Source organism: Poecilia latipinna, unplaced genomic scaffold, assembly GCF_001443285.1.
Source record: "Poecilia latipinna isolate Pla-1442-1.1 unplaced genomic scaffold, P_latipinna-1.0 Scaffold1012, whole genome shotgun sequence".
NCBI classification, from domain to species: domain Eukaryota; kingdom Metazoa; phylum Chordata; class Actinopteri; order Cyprinodontiformes; family Poeciliidae; genus Poecilia; species Poecilia latipinna.
The window spans coordinates 297,887-319,617 of record NW_015113628.1 but is presented as its reverse complement, the minus strand read 5'-3'; the positions used below and the strand labels follow the sequence as shown (position 1 = coordinate 319,617).

The window sequence follows — 21,731 nt, the reverse complement described above, 5'->3', positions numbered from 1 at the left end:
TGCGCGTCGTACATATTGTATTTATGACCTTGGCGGGGCTGAAAGAACTTTAAATCAGAAACAAGCCTAACGCTCTTGTACCTCCATTGAATTCCAAAACAGAGCCCTTGTCCACTGTTTGGATTGCAATCAGCCTTTCGGACAGCACAGCATTATGCCCACATTCCTATTTCTCACTCCTCCATGTGGCTTATCTGCTGGCAGTTAGCAGATGTTGCAGTAAAAAAACACACACAAGTTGATAAGCCCAGCATGAAAGCCTGTTTTTTATTGTCTGTTTACGGTCAGACAGAATGAAAACATCACTCAAGTCAGATATGTATGGCAATATGGAGTAGACTTAAATATATAGCACAAAGTGTCATTGATGTCTAAAGTCCAGATGCCAATTCATAGTGAGAAGTGTGAAATTTGCAAGAGGGCCTCTACAACTCATCTGTGGGGTCACAACCAAATCCACAACAGCACCGCGGGCCTCACTTTCCTCAGGTAATGTCCGTGTTCATGATTCAAAAGTAACAACACACAGTAAAAAGAACCAACTCAGATATGGACCCTCCGTTGTAGCTGACTGGAAAATGCCTTCAAAAAGGTGGATCAAAACGTTCCACAGCATTGAAAAAAGTCGTTGACAATTATCAAAGGATTATGGCTGTTATGACTCAGGCCATGTAGGGAAACCTTGTTAAGTGTTGGTTTATTTTTACTCCCCTGGTTCAGAAGGGGAATAAACCTTTTTGGCCATATTATGTAATGCAAAATAACCTTGCAGTGTTTCATTAGATTTAAGCAGTAATGCTGTACCTTTGTACACTTGTATGACATATTCATATATTGTATGAATATACTGGGATATACAAAATATATTTTTTGTTATCATTCTACAGTATCCTGCATGGCATGTAATTAATCACTGACTGTTCAGATAAAACGTCAAACACTGCAAGATCATGACAGCCAGCATGTAAGGACATTAAACACTTTGCACCTGGAGATGTCTCTTTACATAACTGTGCACGGGCGCTATTACTGTTGCCACGGCGATCGCTCTAAAGCCTGTTCTAATGGAATTTTGCCAAAACTTGGAACCAAAGTGAACCCAGTCCTCAACAGGACAGGTGCTCTTCCTTGTTGCCATCGTTGGACACTGGGACCTTTCAGTGGGAGATCAAGGAAGCGTGCATTCAGCCACAAAAGCTAAATTTGCTTTAAAGCAAATCCCAAATGTTCGCAGGCAAACACAAATACCGTTTTGAAGTTGAATTTTTGCCGAGCTAAAGAATACATCCTGAACCCTATTTTCATTTAGAAAAGTGTGACATGCTGTTATCCAGACAATTGCCAAAAATAAAAAAAGAAAGTGAAAATTGATAAACTTGAAGCAAAAGAGGCGAGTGTGTCTCAAATGGGTCTAAGAAAGAGAGAAATTTGGAATTTCAGGTGAGTTGAAAAGGGTGAAAGAGCTGGGGGAAAAAACACAGTCGACAAATGTCACATACCAAATTAAAATGAATGTATTTATACATCTACATCCAGACAAACTGAGAGGGAACTGCAGTCTGGAATGCAGCAGAGATCTGGTATTTATTCTCCAACTAATGCAAGGTCACTTCAGCAGGATTTCCACTTGATTAAATCTTACCGTTCGCTAGAGTTGCTCTTGGTGCTTCTTTATAGGAAAGTCCTTGAGTGATTGCAGTTAGGAATATGGGTTCAGTTTATGTTTCCAAGTTTTACAGGAAACATAAACTATTACTTTATATCCTTTTTTTCCAGGCAGATAAGAACTCTGCACCTAACATTTAGTTATACCACTCAAAATCAGATCTTTTTTCAGAGGCATTGTGAATCAGCACAAAAATCAGTTATCTTGAATAAATATAATTCTTTCACAGTATACCGATAACTTTAAAATCAAACTTATTGTTAGAGATGCATATGCAAATGTCATCGTTTGATATTTATACATAGACTTAAGCAAACATACAGGACAAACACTTCAGCTTTGCAGTATCTTATAGTTCTCTTTGGAGAAAATATTGGCCTTTTTTATACCTCTGGGTAAAACTTTAAATGAAGGGGTGTGAACAAGACTGTCATGACACTGTTATAAACATGACAGCACCTATTATGAACATGGAGTCTTCAAGAATGGTTGACTGCTGTTATGAAGTGTCATCCAGTGTCATTAATGACACATTAATGCAAAGTTGTACTAAAACGTGCATTAAAAGTGTGATTATTTACCCAATGACACTTCATGACAGCAGTCAACCATTCTTGAAGACTCCATGTTTATAACAGGTTTTATGTCATGTTTGTGACAGTATTATGTCAGTCTTATGCACATCCCTTCAAATAAAGTGTTGCCTAGTTCTGTTTTTATAGATCAACATAAGTATGACAGCTTGATAGTAGCTGTTTGGCTTGTTGAGGAATCTGCTCAGGTAGCCAGCCTGCAGTCTGATGTCGAACAAACAGTCCACTTGTAGCTTTTCCAGCTGCGGTTGTAAAACAGCGTTGCATTAGCATGAGTGACAGCTACTTTTGTTTCGTTGTCAGGCGTCTTGGTGTTTTTAGCAACTAAATGTTTCCAAAACATGTTAGCGATGGTTGAATCATCACTGGTGGCAGACTTTGGTGAAAAATGACTTTCATTCAGTCAGGAAGTTTGATTTTTGAAGTGGATCAAGACAGGCATCTCTCAAAAGACAAAAGTAATATAAGACAATTAATTTAAAAAAATGGGTAAAAATGGAACAGCAAAATAATACATTTGCTGACCAACTTTTTGCTCGTCTCTATGTGATTTAACTGTAGTGATAAATCACTCTTCTACAGATTTTTCAGTCAATATCAAGTAAAGATTTTTTTTTTTTTTTTTTTTTTACAAACCTTGTTCTATGCAGTAGTTGATACAATTACTCTGATTAGGTCAACATGTGGACAAATACTCTTTGTTCAGATGTAAGCTACAACAGAGGGAATGGGCAAATGAACAGATAAAATGTTCATTTTTCAAATGGCTAATGAAACATTTTCAATCATTACGTATCATAAAAACAAACATTTTGACGTTAACTGAAAGCAGAAGCACAGATGAAAGAAAAGAGGCAACTCCCCACACGACTGCAAACTCTCCGCCTCAACTCGTCTTCTACTCTTAATTGTGATTCTCTTCGCCACATCGTGTATTTTAGATTCAATGGTGGTTTAATGAAACCGGAGGAATATTAAAAACCTGGAGCTGGCAAATCCAGACGGGACAAACAAAAAGACTGGCGGTCTGTGTTGGTGTCGGACTCTCTGGGTCAACGAGAGTGTAAGAAAATTATTTGAATTTTACTTGCCTGCGTGTTGCAGTCTCGTATGTCAGCGTGAAGCATAATTATGGGGAAAAGTCCTCAACAGTTCAAAATAACTGTCCAAAAAAATAATAATAATAAACTCCTAACTTTATAAGAGGAAGATTGGAGGAGAGGCACCTCAGACAGAAACACTGCACTTTATTAAAATAACTCCCTGCTGTTCAGAATAAACTCTTGACAAATATTCCCCCCTAACAGGCTTGGCTGAAAAAGAATATTTAAAATCCAGAAGGTAGTAAATCTAGTAAACAGCCTCTGTGAGCCCAACTTCAGAAATTAGCTCTGTATTATTCATAGAAATGTTCCTCGTTTTGGAAGCATTACTCTTATAGCCACCACAAAGAAACGCGTCCAATGATGTTAGAAGCTGACTATTAGAATTGCAAAAAAAAAAAAAAAAAAAAAAAAACAATTATTCCAAAAAACTGTATCTATTAAAAAAAGAACATATGTGCCTTTGCATGACAGCAGAGTCTACTTTGAGGATTAATAATGCACAATTCTTCTTAAAGTCGATGTTCCTATAGAAGCAAATTCTCCTGATCGCAATCTGCTTATGGGATTAGAAGGGGAGGCAAAGTTCCTCATTTGTAAAGGCGCTGTTAGGCTTTCCTATTAAAAGAACCAAACTGAATACTGCATCAGTATTCACAAGCAGTCCTTCACCCTACAGCTAACGATTTAGAGAACTAGTAAAAGCAGGCATCTGTTATGTGGATTTATGTATGTTTTCTTGTCCTTTTGGCAGCTACGCTCTTTGTATGTGTACGGTGGGGGTGGAGGTTCAGTTTTCCTTCTCCCTGTTGTATTCTAAAAATATATAAATCAACTATAATTGGAGTTTCAGTAATGCAGCGACTGTCGAGTTATGTGTACGGCCTCAGAGTGACACAAATGTTGAGCAAATTTTTCAGCTTCGGTTTTTGAGCTGACAATTTACATTCTTGTTATATTATTGGGCACATTGATAAGATTGACATGAATTGACGGAAGAAAAAAAAAAGACTGATTTGGTCATCGACACAGGTAAAGTGGTGAAAGGGAACGCTTGAGTCACTAAGTTATTTAGAATTGAACCAATCAAAAAATTTTGACTAATCTTTGCATTTATGAAGCTGCCAATTTCAGCCAATTTTGATATAGGCTTAAATACAATATATGATATTGAGTTTTGCAGAGCGAAGGAGCCGTGAGTCATTCAAATTTTATAGAAACTTGCTGGTTTTAAATGGCACACGGAGCATGGATGATCATAACAGGAATAGAAACTGAATGAAAGTAATAATGGATCATGGAATGGATGAATCCAACAGGAAATGACAGAAATATAAGGGTGTAAGTACTGGGAGGTGTGATTACTGAACAAGAAACAGGAGGTTGCTTAGTAACCTGGTGCAGCTGCGAAGGAAGACCACACAGGCAGACTGAGGGAAAGAGACTAACATAGACGTAGATGATAAACCGATGGGAGATGGCTAACGCTAATCTAAAGAACCTAAATTCAAATATACAAAGAATAAATTAAAACTTAACAAAATGAACCATAAGGAAACGGCATCAAAATAGTTACGAACACAAAGAAATTAACACCTAAATGGCAATAATTAACCCAATTTTGAACAAAAGAGAACCGAAACACCAACACTAGTAGATCATGGCACAAGATACAGGAAAAACTCCTGAAACTATGTTATGTGTTCCAACTTTCCTGGCTTGATTACTTATTTATTTATATTAAGAAGCGATGCTGCTGTGTGAGAAAGCCATTTCCCTTTGAATAGCAGCTTAGTGTCTCTGTGCTTCATTTTACATCCTTCCAAACATCATTTCAGACACTTAAATTAATACTGAGTCATCTTTTTCTCAGTAAAGGCACCAAAGAGGGTTGTCGTCATTATTGTCGGTGCGCCCTTGAAGCGCGTAATACGGTGCATTCAAATGGGTAAATGATGGGAAAACGATCGGCTTGTTGCATTTCTGACCAACCAGCCAATCACCAGCCAGGGCCGACAAAGGCTATTCCAGTAAATAGCTGGCTTCTCTGCATTTCTCTGCAGACTGAAAGACATTAGCAGGTGAGATTAAAATTCTTCTTCTTTTTTTCTTCTGTCGGTTAACGCAAAAAAGAAGCGTGGAGCTTTCACTACCTCTATTAAATTTGACCTCGCATATAGAAACAAAGGTGAGAGGGTTTTTTTCTTTTTTTTTTGCTTTAGAACATCCAATGAAATCAAGCAGCTGCCTGGATGGTGTCCTCCTAATGAATGTGGCGTTCCCATTGCCGCCTGTGCAGGGCAGGTTCCACATGATCATGAGTGTGAATATGCAACACTAAGAATATGCAACATATATCCATGAACGCCCATCAAGGACAGACTGAAACTCTACAGGAAGTAGAAAAATTGGTCCGTTCATTTCTTCTTCCCATTGTTAGAAAATTCTGTTTTCAGTCTTTTTTTGTCCTTCGTTGAGTCCTGTGTTACAATCACTGGAAGCCTAAATCCAGTCATTTGAACCTGCATCATTCATTACAACCCGAAATCTTTTTTTTTTTCTTTTTTTTTTTTTTTTTTAATCTCGGTTTGATCTTTACACTTGTCCTCGTCTCCCACAACCTTCATACTGCCAATAAGAGCTGAGCGGTGATCATGTAAATGGCTACCTAATTACAGAGCTTACTTATGGCTTACCGCACATGTTCTGTTAATTACATATCGGATGTTAAACGCTCAGACTTAACTGATGTAAATTCGCAAGCTCTAAAAAGTAGTAAAGAAATAGAATTATAACCTTATTATTTAACGTGCACCAGGTCCGAGCACTGCCCGATGTGCATTAGGGTGCATTAAGCCGTTTTACAAGGTTAAAAATGAAATCTAAGTACATTTTTATAAATGAGCTCCCAGGGGTACAGAAGGTTGATTGGTTTCTTAATGCCTTACCGGGTCTAATTAATTGCTTCTCTCTCCACCTACTGAGTTTAACAGCCTATTACGATGGTTCAAAGAATCTCAGATGAGAGGAGCACGGACATGTGCTCTGATTGCACACCGGTACACAAGAGGAGTCGATGCAGGCCGCGCTTTGCTCTTCTTCAACGGTCTTCTACCGTAAAAAAAAAAAGGAAAAAAAATCTAAGCGAGCAACCGATCAAAGCAGATTGGATTAAATGAATCTTTTTTAATATCCGTTGATTTCATGGCGTAACTTTGAATTTGATGGAAACAACAATTGTCTTGCCGTAAAATAATATGTTCCGGGAGGACTTCAGGATGTTCGTCTAAGTTCACGCAGTTTGACCTTGCGTGACGACTGGAGATCAGGACCACACTGCAAAAACACAAACTCTGGCCAAGTATTTTTGGTCTAGTTTCTAGTGCAGATGTCTTGGTACGCTTGGAATAAGACAAACTAACTTAAAGGAAACTTTTCAGCAAGGAATATGCAATTCCTTAATATTGATGAAAAAATTTCAGTTTCACTTATAACAAGACATGGTAAAAATGTCTCGTTATAGGTGACATCATCTGTCAGTGGAACAAGTACATCTTCATCAATATTAAGGAATTATTTACTTAAAACAAGCTTTTATATCTATCTACAAAGCAACTTGTAAGTTAGGATAAAGTGTTTTTACACACATATCACTTCCTTGGTAATCTTTGCTATTCCCTTCTCCCCAATCTTTGGTTGACTTTTTATTTTTTGTAGACATTTTGTCATCTTCAAATTGTGGAAACTTGATCCATTTCATTGTGTCAAACCCAGTTGGGTTGTGGGTTTTAGACTGTATTTGTTTATTTATTACTATTATTATTACTGTTATTATTATTATTACTATATTGTTATATAAAATTTGGCATACTGAGAACCAAATGCCTTTGCATCCTAAGAGGGACCTGTACAGTTTATCTGATGATTGGTTGGTTTGACCTCGGGGTGAATTTATTGGTCAGTTCACTGCTTGGACGTTTGTCAACTCTCCTAGACGTTTTCCACTTTAAGCATTTGGCTGATTGTTGGATGATCATTTTAAAATGGATTGGAAATGACCGTACTAACTTATGGGCAGCAAATATTGATTCTCAATGGTCATTATTGATGTATTTTCCTCCTTGGCGATGTTCAGCTACACAGCTGGGTAATCCAGACCAGAACTACCAGATATATAGATATATATATATAGATCTATATAGATATATAACAGCCGGTGTCACACTGGATTCTTGTTCCTGGAGGTTTTCTTCCTCACAAACATTGTCACAATTGTTTTAAAAAGAGAGTCCCTGGAAAAATGCCATTAAATATCAAATTTCTTTCCCTCCTGCCTTTAGGAGTTTTCTCAGTCTCTTGTAAAAGCCACCAGGTTAAATGCTCACATTTGTTTTTGATTCCACAAGTAAAGACAGATGTGATCCAGTGAGAAACAGTCAAGCCATCCTGTCATAACAAGTGTTGCCTTTTCCTGAGAAGTTATATATATATATATATATATATATATATATATATATATTTTTTTTTTTTTGCAGTAGTCTAGCAAGTATACCTAATATAGCTGCTCTCCCTTTTTAAAGTATCAACTGCAGCACTCGTATACACTTCACACTTCAGCCAGTGACAGGATTTTTATTTATTTTTTTTTGGCGTTGTGCCTCACTCTCTACAAACTAATCCCAGTTTTATGCTTGTTTTCCTACAAATGAAAGGGATCAAACTACTGCCTGCTGTATTCGGTCGCCGAACAGAATCGTAGGGAGCGATACTTGAAACATTGCTGGTGAATATACAGCGGCAGTGAGCAGGATCACGGAGTATCGGGCTCCTTGTCTTCTAACAGAATTGATTTGAACTGCTGCAGCTGTGCTTTTCTTCCCCACCGACTGAGCATGGCACAGCTTCTGAAAATCTTCCCACTAATGCCACAGATCTGAGCTGAATCTTTCTCATTATGTAGCATTACTGGAACTGCTTTACTGACATTTGAGTCTGTAACTTGGCTGAGCTGCAGCCCACACAGCCTCGCTTGTGTTTAATTCCTCGCTATGTTTCTTTTGTTGCATTTTTTTTATTTTTATTCCTATGCAACCTCACCTTGCCTTTCACATCCGCCGTGCCGTTCTCATTCTCTGTAAGCGCGTACATTAATGAGAGGACCAGCAGTTTTGCTTGTATCGGGTCTAATATTTGTCAACTCGGACGTGCACATGCAGTTAGTGCCCGTCTTTAGAAATCTTTCCGCATTTGCTCCTGGTGGCTTTTATGTTTAAAATGTCCTGTGTAATTGCAGCGCCGCTGCAGTCTAATAGCTGAACACGTGTAGCAGTTAGTGGGGAACTTCATTTCGTAACAAGGAGTAATTCGCCCTATTGATCTGCAACGCTCAGACAATGATGATGTCCCCGGTGTTTTTCACTAGCAGTGCGCGGCGGCCATCGCTGCACCTACCTGCCCGCTTGGCAAAGTCGACTCGTTAATGTTCACCCAACTTATTGCCTCTAATGTTTGGGGTGGGCTTTGATCATCATCATCATCATCACTATCTGTTTGAGGGAGGGAACCGGCACGCGTGTTTAGCAGGAACATAATGGGAACTCTCTCGGGCTTCTTGAGCAAAATGAGATGTGGTGTGTCTGGCGGCCGCAGGAGACGCGGTCGGTGATGTGCGCTAATGAACCCTGGAACATACAAACAATTCGCAAGCCTAGCGTCGGATCACAGCGCTCCAGCTGCTGTGATGTCTTCACACCGCATACCGGTGGCAGCATGTCTGCGGATCTGTGATCCGGCCTGGTGTCGGCGTGTGAACTGTTGTGTCAGCTGGGAGGCTGGGAGCGATACAGTTAGAAACTGCTTAGATCCTGAAACCAAGCAGTTTCTGCCTTAGTTTCAGGATGTAGTTTTTATTAAAAAAATAAATATTTGTTGAAGCAAACAAAGACACACGTCCAATGATCCGTCTCACAACAAAAATGAAAGCAACCAGTCAGAGCCAGGAGGAGGGTCTTAGCGTTGTCAATTATCCTCCATGTGACGCTGCTCATCCCTCTCTTTCGAAGTCTGTAATGAATGCTAAGGCTAGTTAGCATTGCCACTGATGACGGTGAATAGATGGTGTTCCTGTAACGGTAGCTTGTTTCTCCACCATTGAGCAGCGACTACATGAAGTTGATTGACAACATTAAGACCTTCCTCCTGCCTCTGATTGGTTGTTTTTGGTCGAGAGCAGCGAGTGTTTGTAGACAACCAGCTCAGAGATCAACCTCTTTTCCAATTATGTCTTTCATATTATACTGTCACAACATAGTGATAGTTTTAACAAATATGCAAGAAATAATGTTTTTTTTATATATAAAAGTTACAGACTGCAGCTTTGAACACATGATATTGGCTGGTTGCTCTGTTTTTTACAGCTGTGATTGACTGATGTGCAGCTGTGTTGGGGAGGAAATGATCTTTTTAGAATGTCAACGCAAACGGAAAGCAAGTTATTTACTTTCACACTTGGATGTTGCACCACTCTAGAACTCAAAATAAATTAGTGGTTCCCTCTAGGAAATATGTTTCTGCAGTCAGATTTAAAGCCTCTGCCGCAAATATCTTCTGGCCCTGTTAGGATCCTGCTTCTTGTGCTCAAACCTCCTTCTGCTTGTGAGGAACACCAGCGCCTTCAATTTGTCTCTTTCTGCTCACGAATCTCCCCGGAGTGAACCCTGTGAGCGCAAGAGCCAAAGTCAGAGGGAAGGCAGCGAAGAGAAATTCCCTCGGATTGTGTAAAACGGCAAACGAGACGAAAGCCAAACCTGTTTTCGTACGAGGATATAAAACATGGGGGCGACGAAAGCAAAAAAATAAATGAATTATTTGAAATAAAAGGACTAATAAAACATCTAACTGGAGGAAAGCACCCTATAAAACCAGGCTAAGCACTGACTGGATGCCAGAGATTGGTGTATAAAGATTCTTTATGAAAGAAGCCAGTACATGTGGAACCAGAGGCGTTTTAAGTGGAGCAGTAGAGTTATCAGACAATTACTAGCAGAACCGACTGTGGTCCAGGCAGAGAGTGAACGTCTTCAGAAACGGAAAGTAACAGATAAATTAGCATGATCCACATTCGCACTGATGCTTAGGGCAGGAATCTTTAGGCAATGTTGTTACGTTTAAGTCAAACCAAAGGCCTAATCGGTGCAAAATTGCCTTTGTGTGAATGAGACAGGTGAACTGCATCTCTGCCGCTCACACACGTTACGTGTTTCTATTTTCACAAGGACTTTGCATAGACTTCCATTAACTTTTCTTTCATTGACCTAAACCTGATACTTACCACCACCCAACCCTAACCATTGGCAGTATGTGGCTAACCTTAAACCTAATTCTGTTCTTCCTATGGGACCCGGGCTCTGGGCCTCACAATGTACTGTTTGATATAAAAAAAAAAATGAACTGATAACGAGGTGAGAAATGCTGGAACACACACACACACACACCATATATTTTTGCGCCTGTTTTTACAGGGAACATCCTAAGTCTAACCTTAACGAAACATCACGTATAACTTGAATTCACCCCCAATTAGAGGAATGTTTAAATGTCAGGGAGAATTACATCCACTTTTTAACGTGTAATAAAACGGTGTCATTCAGTTCAACGTACCCAAACGAAAGCGAGCTCTGCTCAGAAGAGCTTTAACTACATTTATGTGCAACACCGCATTGTGACACCTGCCGCAGAGATGCAAGAGACACTGATATATGCCCCGTTTTCTCCTTTTCTTAGCCACATTAAACACTTTTTTTTTAAAAGATTTGCCAACCATTATGACAAGATGAGAAACAGTGTGACAGTAGCTAAAGGGCCTAAATGTTATGTTGAGATTAGTTAACCTGTCCTGTGATGTAGTTGATAAGTGTTCACCAATTTAGTCACTGAAGATTTATGAATCTTATCTTCAGGGCCTAAAATTCAAATGTTATTTTTGGCGTGTTGTGTTTACTCTGGAGATAATGGAGGATGGTTTATTTTGTTGTTGTTGTTTTTTGTTTTAATAAGTTGTAATTTACACCAGGTAAGTGTTTTCGAGTCGATCTAAATGTGAATCCATGTTGTTCAAAGTTCTGTGAAGCGCGCTCATCGTTCTCATTTAGTTCTAAGAGTTCTATGAAGAAAAAAAAAAAAAAAACGGCATGCAGTAAAGCTTTAATTATCAGCCGGAGAAAGAAAAAATATAACCGTTTGGTTTGGGACATGAGCCGACCTCTGAAGCCACGGGTTTCCGGAGCATTTCCGTCACTGAATATGTAACATTTCTCTTTCATAAAGCCTTCGCGGAAAGTCCCTTTTCATGATTTAGTTGTGGGTGACTTTTATGTTTGCGTTCCTGCAGACTGTATTCAGACTGATAGGATAAGGTCATTACAGGCTAGACTGTACAGGAAGTTATGTATAATGCATGCAGTCTGCTAAGGAGATTGTGGTTATAGACTTTGGCAGAGAGAGAGAGAGAGAGAGAGAGAGGTTCTGTGATATCAATTTTTTAGCTACCTTTGAGAGACTCCTTTTTCTTTTTTAAGCCAAAAATGTGATGCCCAGTTTAGAGATGAGAGAGAATTGCAGCTTTTTAAAGACGGGTCATCCATCCTTCCAGTCAGACAGCCAGCCAACCATCCAGTCATGAAATTATACCAAAAAAAACAAGGTTAATCACAATAAATTCATCACTCGATATGGGAGGCAATCGCATTTTCATATATTGCAGGGTTGGTTTGGATAGCTTTTTTTTTTTTCACCCTCCAATACTTCCCTGTGTATCCTTCACAAATGTTATGAGGTCTTCTTCACTGGAATGTTGTATTTGCCAAAAATGTCCTCCTTTCTTCTAACAAATTAATTAGATTTTAGATGACAGCTGCCAAAAGTCCTTATGCAAAATATTAAAACCTTGGCCACAAGTGCTTATGTAGCTATAATTTAAAATTGCAACTTACTAAATTTACAAAGTCTAAAAGCATGCTTAAAGAAAAAAATGGTTTTAGAATAAGTCTACAAGGTAGCAAAATGTGGAAAAAAGTGAAGGAGTATGTATTCCCTCTGAAGGGATTCCATAACAAACAAAATTAGGTGCATTTCATGAAGTCCTTGCTGACCTAAAAAAAACAAATATGAAAATTCAAACCTTTTTCTGTTGCCTTTCTTAGCCTCCTTTTGCATTGTTGTAGATGAAGTACAGTTTGTGTTTCATCCGTGTCTGCATCAGCACACGAAACGAAACAATGGCAATAAAATAACTTGGCAAACGTCTTGGGCGTTAACAGAAAACGAGTTCGAAACAATGTTTTGTTCAAATGCCAAAGCACACAGAGGTGTTGATGCAAGCGTCCTCATTAAAGCAAAACGAAGAGAGGCAGGCAATTTGTGTCAAAAAAAAATAATGTTATACTTGTTATACTTTGTATTACCGGGTCTTAGTAACACTTGACATTTAGAAAACCACGAATTAGCAACTTCTTGGTTGCTTGTTGTTGCAGTCTGGTATCACCATATCACTACGTTGTGTAATTCATACACTCAGATATTTATTAAAGGAATTCATAAGGCAAATGCAAGAAAATAACTAAGTCCAGAAACGGTGCTGAATCCGGATAAAACAGAACTGAAGACCAGAGGAACAAGCTTTCCTACATCTATGACGTATGACTGGTTCTTGGCTGTATAAATAAGGTAGACACACATTGTATATAGAATTTATTAAACACAAACTACACCGTCTTTTTGTTTTTACGCAATTAAAAAAAGTTGCCTCTGCCTCTTTTCTTTCTTAACAGTTTTCGGACGATAATGGAGCTCTTCGCTCGCCGCCGAGAGACAGACGAGCCTCGGTTTCAGGCGTGCAATTGCCAGCATTTAAATAATGTGCTGATTATTGCAATACTCTCAACAAAAGACGGTGCATAGAGCACGGCGGAGCATTTCCTAACGTTGTTTGCGAGTCATTAGCATAAAAACGGCATAATCAGCGTAGCGGTGTAATGCCGGGAGTTCGAGAGCTCGGAATGTTGTTCTTGTCGATTGTCATGCAAGCGTGTGGTCCAGACGCCGGTGCGCAAGCAACACACGGACCTGTGTTTGTCTGACGGCCTGGATGTGTATTTGATGAATAGAGCACAAAAGCCAGTGATTTTCACAAATACATTCAGCACACAATGTGAAAATATTAACAACAAAAAACCGCTGCAAAATAATTAGGTTACTACCAACATGAGTGCCGAGACTCCAAATAAAGACGAGGCTGATTGAGATGTAGTACTTTTGCGTATCTGCTGCGACTAATAATTGCCGATGCAGGGGGGAAAAAAAAAAAAACGTGGCTAAACAAAGTTTAAGTCGAGCCATATTCATTAATTTGCCAAGCTTGGCCGCCACCAGCTGGCTAAATATAGTTAAATGTGATCTTTTAGCCCCAACAGTGACGCTTTAAATTTCACTTTAATTGTAAGGGATTTTTATGAGTTCAATCTCTCTTCCCAAATTGCTTTTGTGCTCCAGCGGAGTTTTGTTTGCATCTTCAATCACCAAATAATCATTTACATACCCAAGATTGCGTTGCACACGACAGGCTGCGGGAGGGGAAGTGCTCCCCGGAGCAGCGGCAGAGTCGCCCCCGTAACGGCGCTCTGTGCTCGGCAGCTATAGGTAGTCGTACCTTTCCAGGAGATTATTGCTCCCTGGGAGGTGTGTGGGCAGCCAATTAGGAAAAAAGTGCAGCTCCCCCCCCACCCCCCCAAATCACACTCTTGTAGCGGCCGTTCCACATGTCAGTTTCCCTGTTATACACTAAATGCATTTATTCTCGAAGCCTTTGTATTGTTCAACACTCTTTCCCATTTGTTAGCTGTCCTGCCTAACTGGGCTTCTCCTACTAAACAACATACAAGCTGGGAAAATGATTTCCCTATCAACACTAGATCACATCTCTGATGTATGTTTTCCTGCTTTCCTGTGATGGTAAGTTGTGGATTACAGAAGAGTGAGCGGTCTCTCATACTACATCGCTGTCTTTAAACTTAATTGTTTCTGTTCTGTTGGGGGAGGTGGCGTATAATTAAGCTGCAGTAAAGCAAACCTTTAACTCCATCGTTTGGTGTTTTTGAGGATCACTGAAAACAAGATATGATAGTTAAGTCCTCGTTTGTTTTCATGTCAGGGAATTTCAAAGTGGGGCTGCACAGTGGCGCAGTTGGTAGAGCTGTTGCCTTGCAGCAAGAAGGTTCTGGGTTCAATTCCCGGCCCCGGTCTTTCTGCATGGAGTTTGCATGTTCTCCCTGTGCATGCGTGGGTTTTCTCCGGGTACTCCGGCTTCCTCCCACAGTCCAAAAACATGACTGTCAGGTTAATTGGCCTCTCCAAATTGCCCCTAGGTGTGAGTGTGTGTGTTGTTGTGTGTCTCTGTGTTGCCCTGCGACAGACTGGCAACCTGTCCAGGGTGACTCCGCCTCTCGCCTGGAACGATAGCTGGAGATGGGCACCAGCACCCCTCCCGACCCCAAGGCTGAGGAAAGAAAATGGATGTATGGAATGCTTTGGTGTTTATCTTGCCTGATGGTAAATCCCTCAGATCAAAGAGCAACACTTGGTATAATAATGAATACTGGATTACACCAAAGAAACTGAACTGTGCTTGTTGGCTACGATGTTTAGCAGTTTGTTTGTTTTTTTTTTTTATAAAAGCCACATTACCAAAAATCAGTTCTTATTTTCTCTAATTAGTGTAGATCTTATAGGCAACCTAGAGACTATAAAGTTTGGGAATGTATGAACTAAAAGTTTGAGTTTTCAGCTCTTCTATGTCACTTCATGACATAAAATAATACGGTACAGTCTGCAGCAGGAGAACTTTCCTTCCATCACCTTCTACGAAAACTTGTCGTTGCACATGTCACAAGTACAAAACAAGGAAATGCAGTTTGCATCCATCCAGAAGAAAAATAAAATACATATTGCAACTGTACAGTGAAGTTTTAAAAAAATGCTAACATTTAATTTCCCTTTTTGCTCACTAGACTTTGTTTTTTTTTATATATAAATTGAATTTGAATTCATTGCAGTATTTAACAGACATTCAAATAATTTATATGTAAAAATGACCGTTATTTTTGGTTTATGTCCCTATTTGACTGGAGACATCGATCACTTTTGTTCTTTTTAATTAATGACGCAATCAACATTCTACCACTTTCTGCTTTCGATTTAGCCAAAGTTTGGTGAGCTCAGCTTGGCTTGAGGTCTTCACATACCTCTCTGTGTCCGTGGATGAAAGTCGCTGAGACACTAAACACGAGCGACGGCCTTTCCACATGAAAATACTGTGTTTTCACTAACGGTGTACTCCGGTTTGCAGATATGTCGCAGAAGATGTGCTTATTGGCAAAGCGGCACACAGAACGCCATAACCAAATGCTCTCAATATTGTTAAAAAAAAAATAAGCATGGTGGACAATTAGATCTCTGTAGGACATCCAGGCCCATCCCGACAAGCATGGCGAACAAGCCGAACACTGTGGCCCACAGAGTAGATCCCAAACATGCTAGTAGCTTACAAAAAAATAAAAAATAAAAAAAATAAAATAGATCCTTCCATCGAACCCTGGACCCCTCCCAGTTCTCTGTTGGATCATCCAGCTGGATGTGGAAGACCACAGGGCTACAGAGGGGCAGCGAAGTTAGTTTGCTGCTAGTTAATCCGTGTTCAACAGCTGGTAAATGCTGAACTGTGTTCACAAATTATTTGCATGCACCATTTCCTTGGTTGGACGCCCACAGTGAAACCTGTAAAACCCTCACTGGCTCTACAAAACCAGACGGATGATGTTGAACGCAAACCGCTGCAGAAAGAGGTCAAAACATCGAGTTGTCACTTTTATTCATCATTCCTGCATAAAAAAACAAAGAACCTTTCTGTAATTATGCACTCCAAATGAGTTTTTTTTTTTTTTTAAACAGTGAATCACCGTGGCAGCAAATCAGATCTTTAACAATCAGATGTTATGTAACGCATTTGGAGTTTCATAGTGGAATATTAATGCCTTCTCTTTTTGCAGTCCAGTTTCTAGCCTGCTCGACATTTCGTCTCCGAGGATTTGGAAAACAAAAACACTAACCACTTCTTCTGCCTCAAAAAAAAGAAGAAAAGAGAGAGAGAGAGAGAAAGAGAGAGAGAAAGAGAAACTGGGTTTTGAGAGAGAGAGATTAGATTTTCTTGATCTTTTCAGAGGTCTCACCTCGCTCCTTTTAATTCACCGGGGAACATAAAAAGGCTCAGTCTTCTCTACCTCTGCTGCGTCTCCCTCGTCGGGCACTAAACTCGGCACACCTTTCTCCTCCTGCGCACGGCACTTATCTCTCTTTGCATCACTCCCTCTTACTCTCACTTCATCCTTTCAGACCATTGATTTTTCACAGCATCTATAAAATATTTACAAAGTGTGGGCAGACTTCTTCTTCTAGGACTTTAAAGAAGGGAAGGAGAGATCATCTTTGAAAGGCAGCAGCACAAGGAGAGAAGGAACAGAGGGGGAGGAAAAGCAGAGGGATGGAAGGAGGCAGATAAGGGCATTGGAAGTCCACCCAAAAGTTGCGACTTGAATAGCAATGCTCCCCCTCCTCCTCCTCCTTGAACCTGCCGATGATTATGAATAAACAGAAACACGAACTGTACTGATGAATATCACTTCTGATGGATTGATTGGGACTGACTGGGTTTTTTGTTGTTGTTTGTTTTGTTTTTATTTATTTATTTACTAGTTCACAAGTTCAAAGCTGTGTGCTGCCCTTGTATAACTCTGAAGATGCGAAATCATGTTAGAAAAGTTCACACAAAAGGTCACATGAACGACACATTACCTCTACACTGCAAAAACACAAAACCTTACAAAGTATTTTTGTTCCAGTTTCTGGTGCAAATATTTTTATTACACTTAAAATATGACCAACTGACTAAAAAGTAACTTTTTAGCAAGATTTGGAGGCTTGTTTTAGGTATGTAAGACCTTAATATTGATGAAATAGTACTAGTTCCATTGGCAAGAGAAACATTCATTCATTTGCTTTATTGCAAACTGGATTAAATCAAATTGTGTCTAGGTTTTGCTTTGCCCAGAAGAAAGACGCACAACTCCAAAATGCGCCATAGAAAATATTAACTCCTTTATTTTTATTTTGACGTTTTATTTTTACTCGTACTGTGGACCTTTGTTGTGCTCACCTTGTAATCCGTGTCCCTGCGTTTGTTTTCCCCCAGGTGGGAGGGACCATGTACAACACGGGCCGCCACGTCTCCCTGCGACTGGACAAGGAGCATCTGGTTAACATCTCCGGGGGCCCGATGACGTACAGCCATCGTCTGGAGGAGATACGACTACACTTTGGCAGTGAGGACGGCCAGGGCTCTGAACACTTGCTGAACGGACAGGCCTTCTCTGGAGAGGTGTGTGTGTGTGTGTGTGGATTCAAAAACGTTGCTCAGTCATTGGCTTGCGTATTGAACAGAACTCATTTGAAATGATGAATCAGTTCAAATGAGGTCAGATGAAGGATGCGTCTGAATCGACTCGTCTACTTTAATTCTAACCATAACCCTAAGAAAATTACAATTAGCTCTAGCCAGCTGTGAGAAGGAGAGAACTGAAAAAGAAACTTGGAAGAAGAAATGAACCACATAGAAGCATAAAAAAAACACCCCAAAATGACTTCCAACAGCTCGTAGATATTTTTTTTTAATGTCAAGTAAGTGGTATTGACCAATAATCATTGTGACCGCAGTCAATGGCATCACTACTGAGATAAAAGCTGCAGTCGGACAAAGTGGAGTACATAATCACCGTACAACTTTGAGTCTTTTTTTATTTTTTTGAAACGGAAACATTTTCCTATAAAGATCAAGACGATGTTTTATCCGTTTTCAGCATGAAGGTTTCCTAAACCTTCAGTCTTGTGCCATTTAAAGTGAAGTGGATGCAATTACATCACCTGGATATCTTGTCACAAGTGATGAATTCATGTATTCTTCTCTCTTGCAAAAAAAAAATATATATATATATATTTGAAGGGAATAACCTAGTGTTTCCACAATAAACTCGCAATGCTCAAATTTATAAAAAAAACCAAACAAACTGAATTGCGGTTTCGGAGTCTGGACCCAAGTGAAGTTACTTTGCATGCTCACAAACCCTCCAATTTGACTAAATGAAAACATTTCTGCAGAGAAGAGCCAAATACTCGACTATCTGCCAGTCATTATAATTGCTTCATGCCAGCTGTTGACACCAAGAGTGGCACAACCCGTTATTAGGTGTAGGGAATGATGACTTTTTCATCATAGGCCGAGGTCGGTTAGGATTACTCGTGTTATCTCTACTTTTCACTTTCTTTTTTTTTTTTGACCTGAAAAATTAAAGCGTGAAGAAAAAAAATCATGGTACAAGCGGAACCAAACATATAAGGCAGCTAAGACTTTTTTCGCAGCGCTCTACTGTGATCGTAATTGTCCGTGACTGAATGCATTCTGCGTTTTTCTTTTTCTTCTTTCTTTGTTTTTGTTTGTTCTCTGGCGCTCGAGCCTCGGTGGAAGTTGTGGCTCACGGTCCATTTTATTCATCCGCCAGCCCTGCTTCTACCACACTTCTGCGCAATTTCATGTAATTTCCGTCGACTCTAAATGATAAGGGCAAGCCCCTCTGTGCAGTAACTTGAATTACCACCAGCGAAGTCAAGTTGAATGGAATGCAGAGAGACCATTAGAGAGCCCAAGACGTGTTGGACCGAGTTTGATATCGGCAACAGCACAGCGAGGTGTCATTTAGAGTTGGCTGGGGGTTCACTAAACACGCTGCGGCAAAACTAGCGGCTCTTTCTGTACTCCACACACCTTCATGGTTTGATAATGAAAACTTTGGGGAGAGGTCGAAAAGTCTTTAATATTAATGCGATAACTACAGTGTAGATTTATATTTGCTGTGCTGGGGTTTGACAGCAAATTTTTTTTTTTTTGTCCAGCCGGCGGGGTGTGGTAGTTGAGTTGAGTTTCTGAGGTCCATCATGTATGTGCAGCATACATTCAACTTATTTTTAACCTCTAAATATGTATAGATTCTCTTTTAAATGGCCAGACTGTTCTGTCCTAATCCAGTAAGATTTCGCTGCTTTACCAACATTCTGTGCAATTCTGAGCCCAAAGTTTTTGATATGCAAACATTTTTTGGGGACTTCAACGGTTAAGCACTGTGGAGCATGTAAAAAAAAAAAAAAAATCAGTAAATCCTCTAATTTACTCTGAAATGCAGGATAGGTAATTGATGGTGACCATTTTTTATTTTTATTTTTTTTTTTTTACTTGTAAGGGCTGGGGGAGGTCAAGAGCTGCAAAGTCCAAAATTTCCACAAAACATTTTTGGTAACACTTTATTTGAAGGGGGGTGAATAAGACTGACATGACACTGTCATAAACATGACATAACACCTGTCATGAACATGAATAAGCCTTCATGAATATTTATGACTGTTGTCATAAAGCGTCATTCAGTAAATTATGACACTTTCAATACAAAGTTGACATTATTCAAAATGTCTTTATGACAACTTGACATTAACCAAAAAATCATTACTGATATAAATTTGTTAGAAAAGTATTACTGATTGCACTTTAAAAATGAGGTAACTTTATGTTATTAAAGGTAAAGTTTAAACAGTAATGATTTCCTGGTTAATGTCAAGTTGTCATAACAAAGACATTTTGAATAATGTCAACTTTGTCTTAAAAGTGTCATAATTTACCGAATGACGCTTTATGACAACGGTCATAAATATTCAAGAAGGCTTATTCATGTTCATGACAGGTGTTATGTCATGTTTATGAAAGTGTCATGTCAGTCTTATTCACCCCCCTTCAAATAAAGTGTTACCACATTTTTCATCTGTTATCTTGTGATGCATTGCTTCACTCTGCTGAAAATGTGCTAATAGAAGTGTCTCCTCACCACAGTTTGATCCCAGTCTTTCTTCGTTTTCATTTTGTTTTTTGCTCCCAAGTATGACTGACCAAACACCAGACGGTCGTGGCAAAAATAATAATAATAATAATAAATTCAGGTGTAAAATTCTCAACAGTAGTTTCCTCATGCTGCGCCCCATCCCCCCGTTTCAACATGCAAACTTGGCTGCTCGTTTGAATGTTATTTTTAAGTTCAGTTCACAGAGATTAAGACGGAATAATTTATGTTCGCAGTTCACAACTTAAAAAAATTCTGAGCCACATTCGCCTGTCCTAACGTGCTTATCAATTGTTCACAGGATTTTGCCTTCTAAAATAACTTCCTCAAGGTTGGTGGATCACGCCATGTGTCGTGTTGGCAATTACAATCTGCGATCATACCTGCATTCGCTTACGTCTGTCCTGGACCTCCTGTTCACACATACTCTAACATGGCCACATTCAAAGATACATAGATTTATTATTACAGACTCAAAGTCCAAACCACAAAAACAAAAAGAAAACAAATACAATAAAAGAACAAAAAGTACAAAAAGAAAGGTTCCTAACCATTCAGGAGGCAATTATACCAAAGTCTCCAAAGCACAGATGAGTATTTTTACTGCACTATATTTAATGTTAGTCAACAGTAGGATAATTCTATCATTAGATTCGTTTAAACAACAAATAATGATTCATTTTTGTATTTCTCCCAGAAAATGTATTTATTTTTTTAATTTTGGGGATTTTTTCAATTTTTTTTACATTATAACCACAAACATTTATGTGAAGTATTGGAATTTCCATGTGATTAATTGAAAATATTGTCGTTGAAAACCAAGGAACACGGGCTAAAACAGGGTTACTATACACAAATGGACGGATTTTCCGTTAATAATTCAAAGTCATTTTCCGCAGGAAAATGTTCAAAATAGGCGAATCTGCAAACACTGATTTACAAATAGGCAGCCGTCCACTGCACTTAACACCCAGACACCTTAAACGCTCTGTAGTCCTGGATCCACACAAACACAGGTGAACACACAGGCCAAGCAAAGGTGGCATTATTTGGCTAAAAGAAAAGCTTAAAAAATCCCCAGTCCATGTGGGAGCGCATGTTGACAGGTCAGCTGTTAGTTTTACACCCCACTTCTCTGACATGAATGGAAGAGACAAAAAGAAAAAGCAAACAAAGCCATCGTTGAAAGCCTTAAGAAGTACCATCTGCAGTTTGCACAAACCATGTAGAGCAGTGGTCCCCAACCCCCGGTCATTAGTACCGGGCCATGGCAAAAATAATTAAATATATCCACTTTATATATTATCGGAGTCTGAAGGAGCTT

At 39.3% G+C, this 21,731-nt stretch overlaps 1 protein-coding gene across 2 annotated transcripts in view; it reads left to right on the top strand.

The window, feature by feature from the left end:
• ca10a (carbonic anhydrase Xa) overlaps window positions 1-21,731 on the top strand; it is a 267,244-nt gene that overhangs the window by 205,343 nt on the left and 40,170 nt on the right. For both annotated transcript variants that reach the window (XM_015050834.1, XM_015050835.1), the window contains one exon: window positions 17,662-17,847. In XM_015050834.1, coding sequence (XP_014906320.1) covers window positions 17,662-17,847 — 186 coding nt within the window. The remainder of the gene's footprint in view (window positions 1-17,661; window positions 17,848-21,731) is intronic.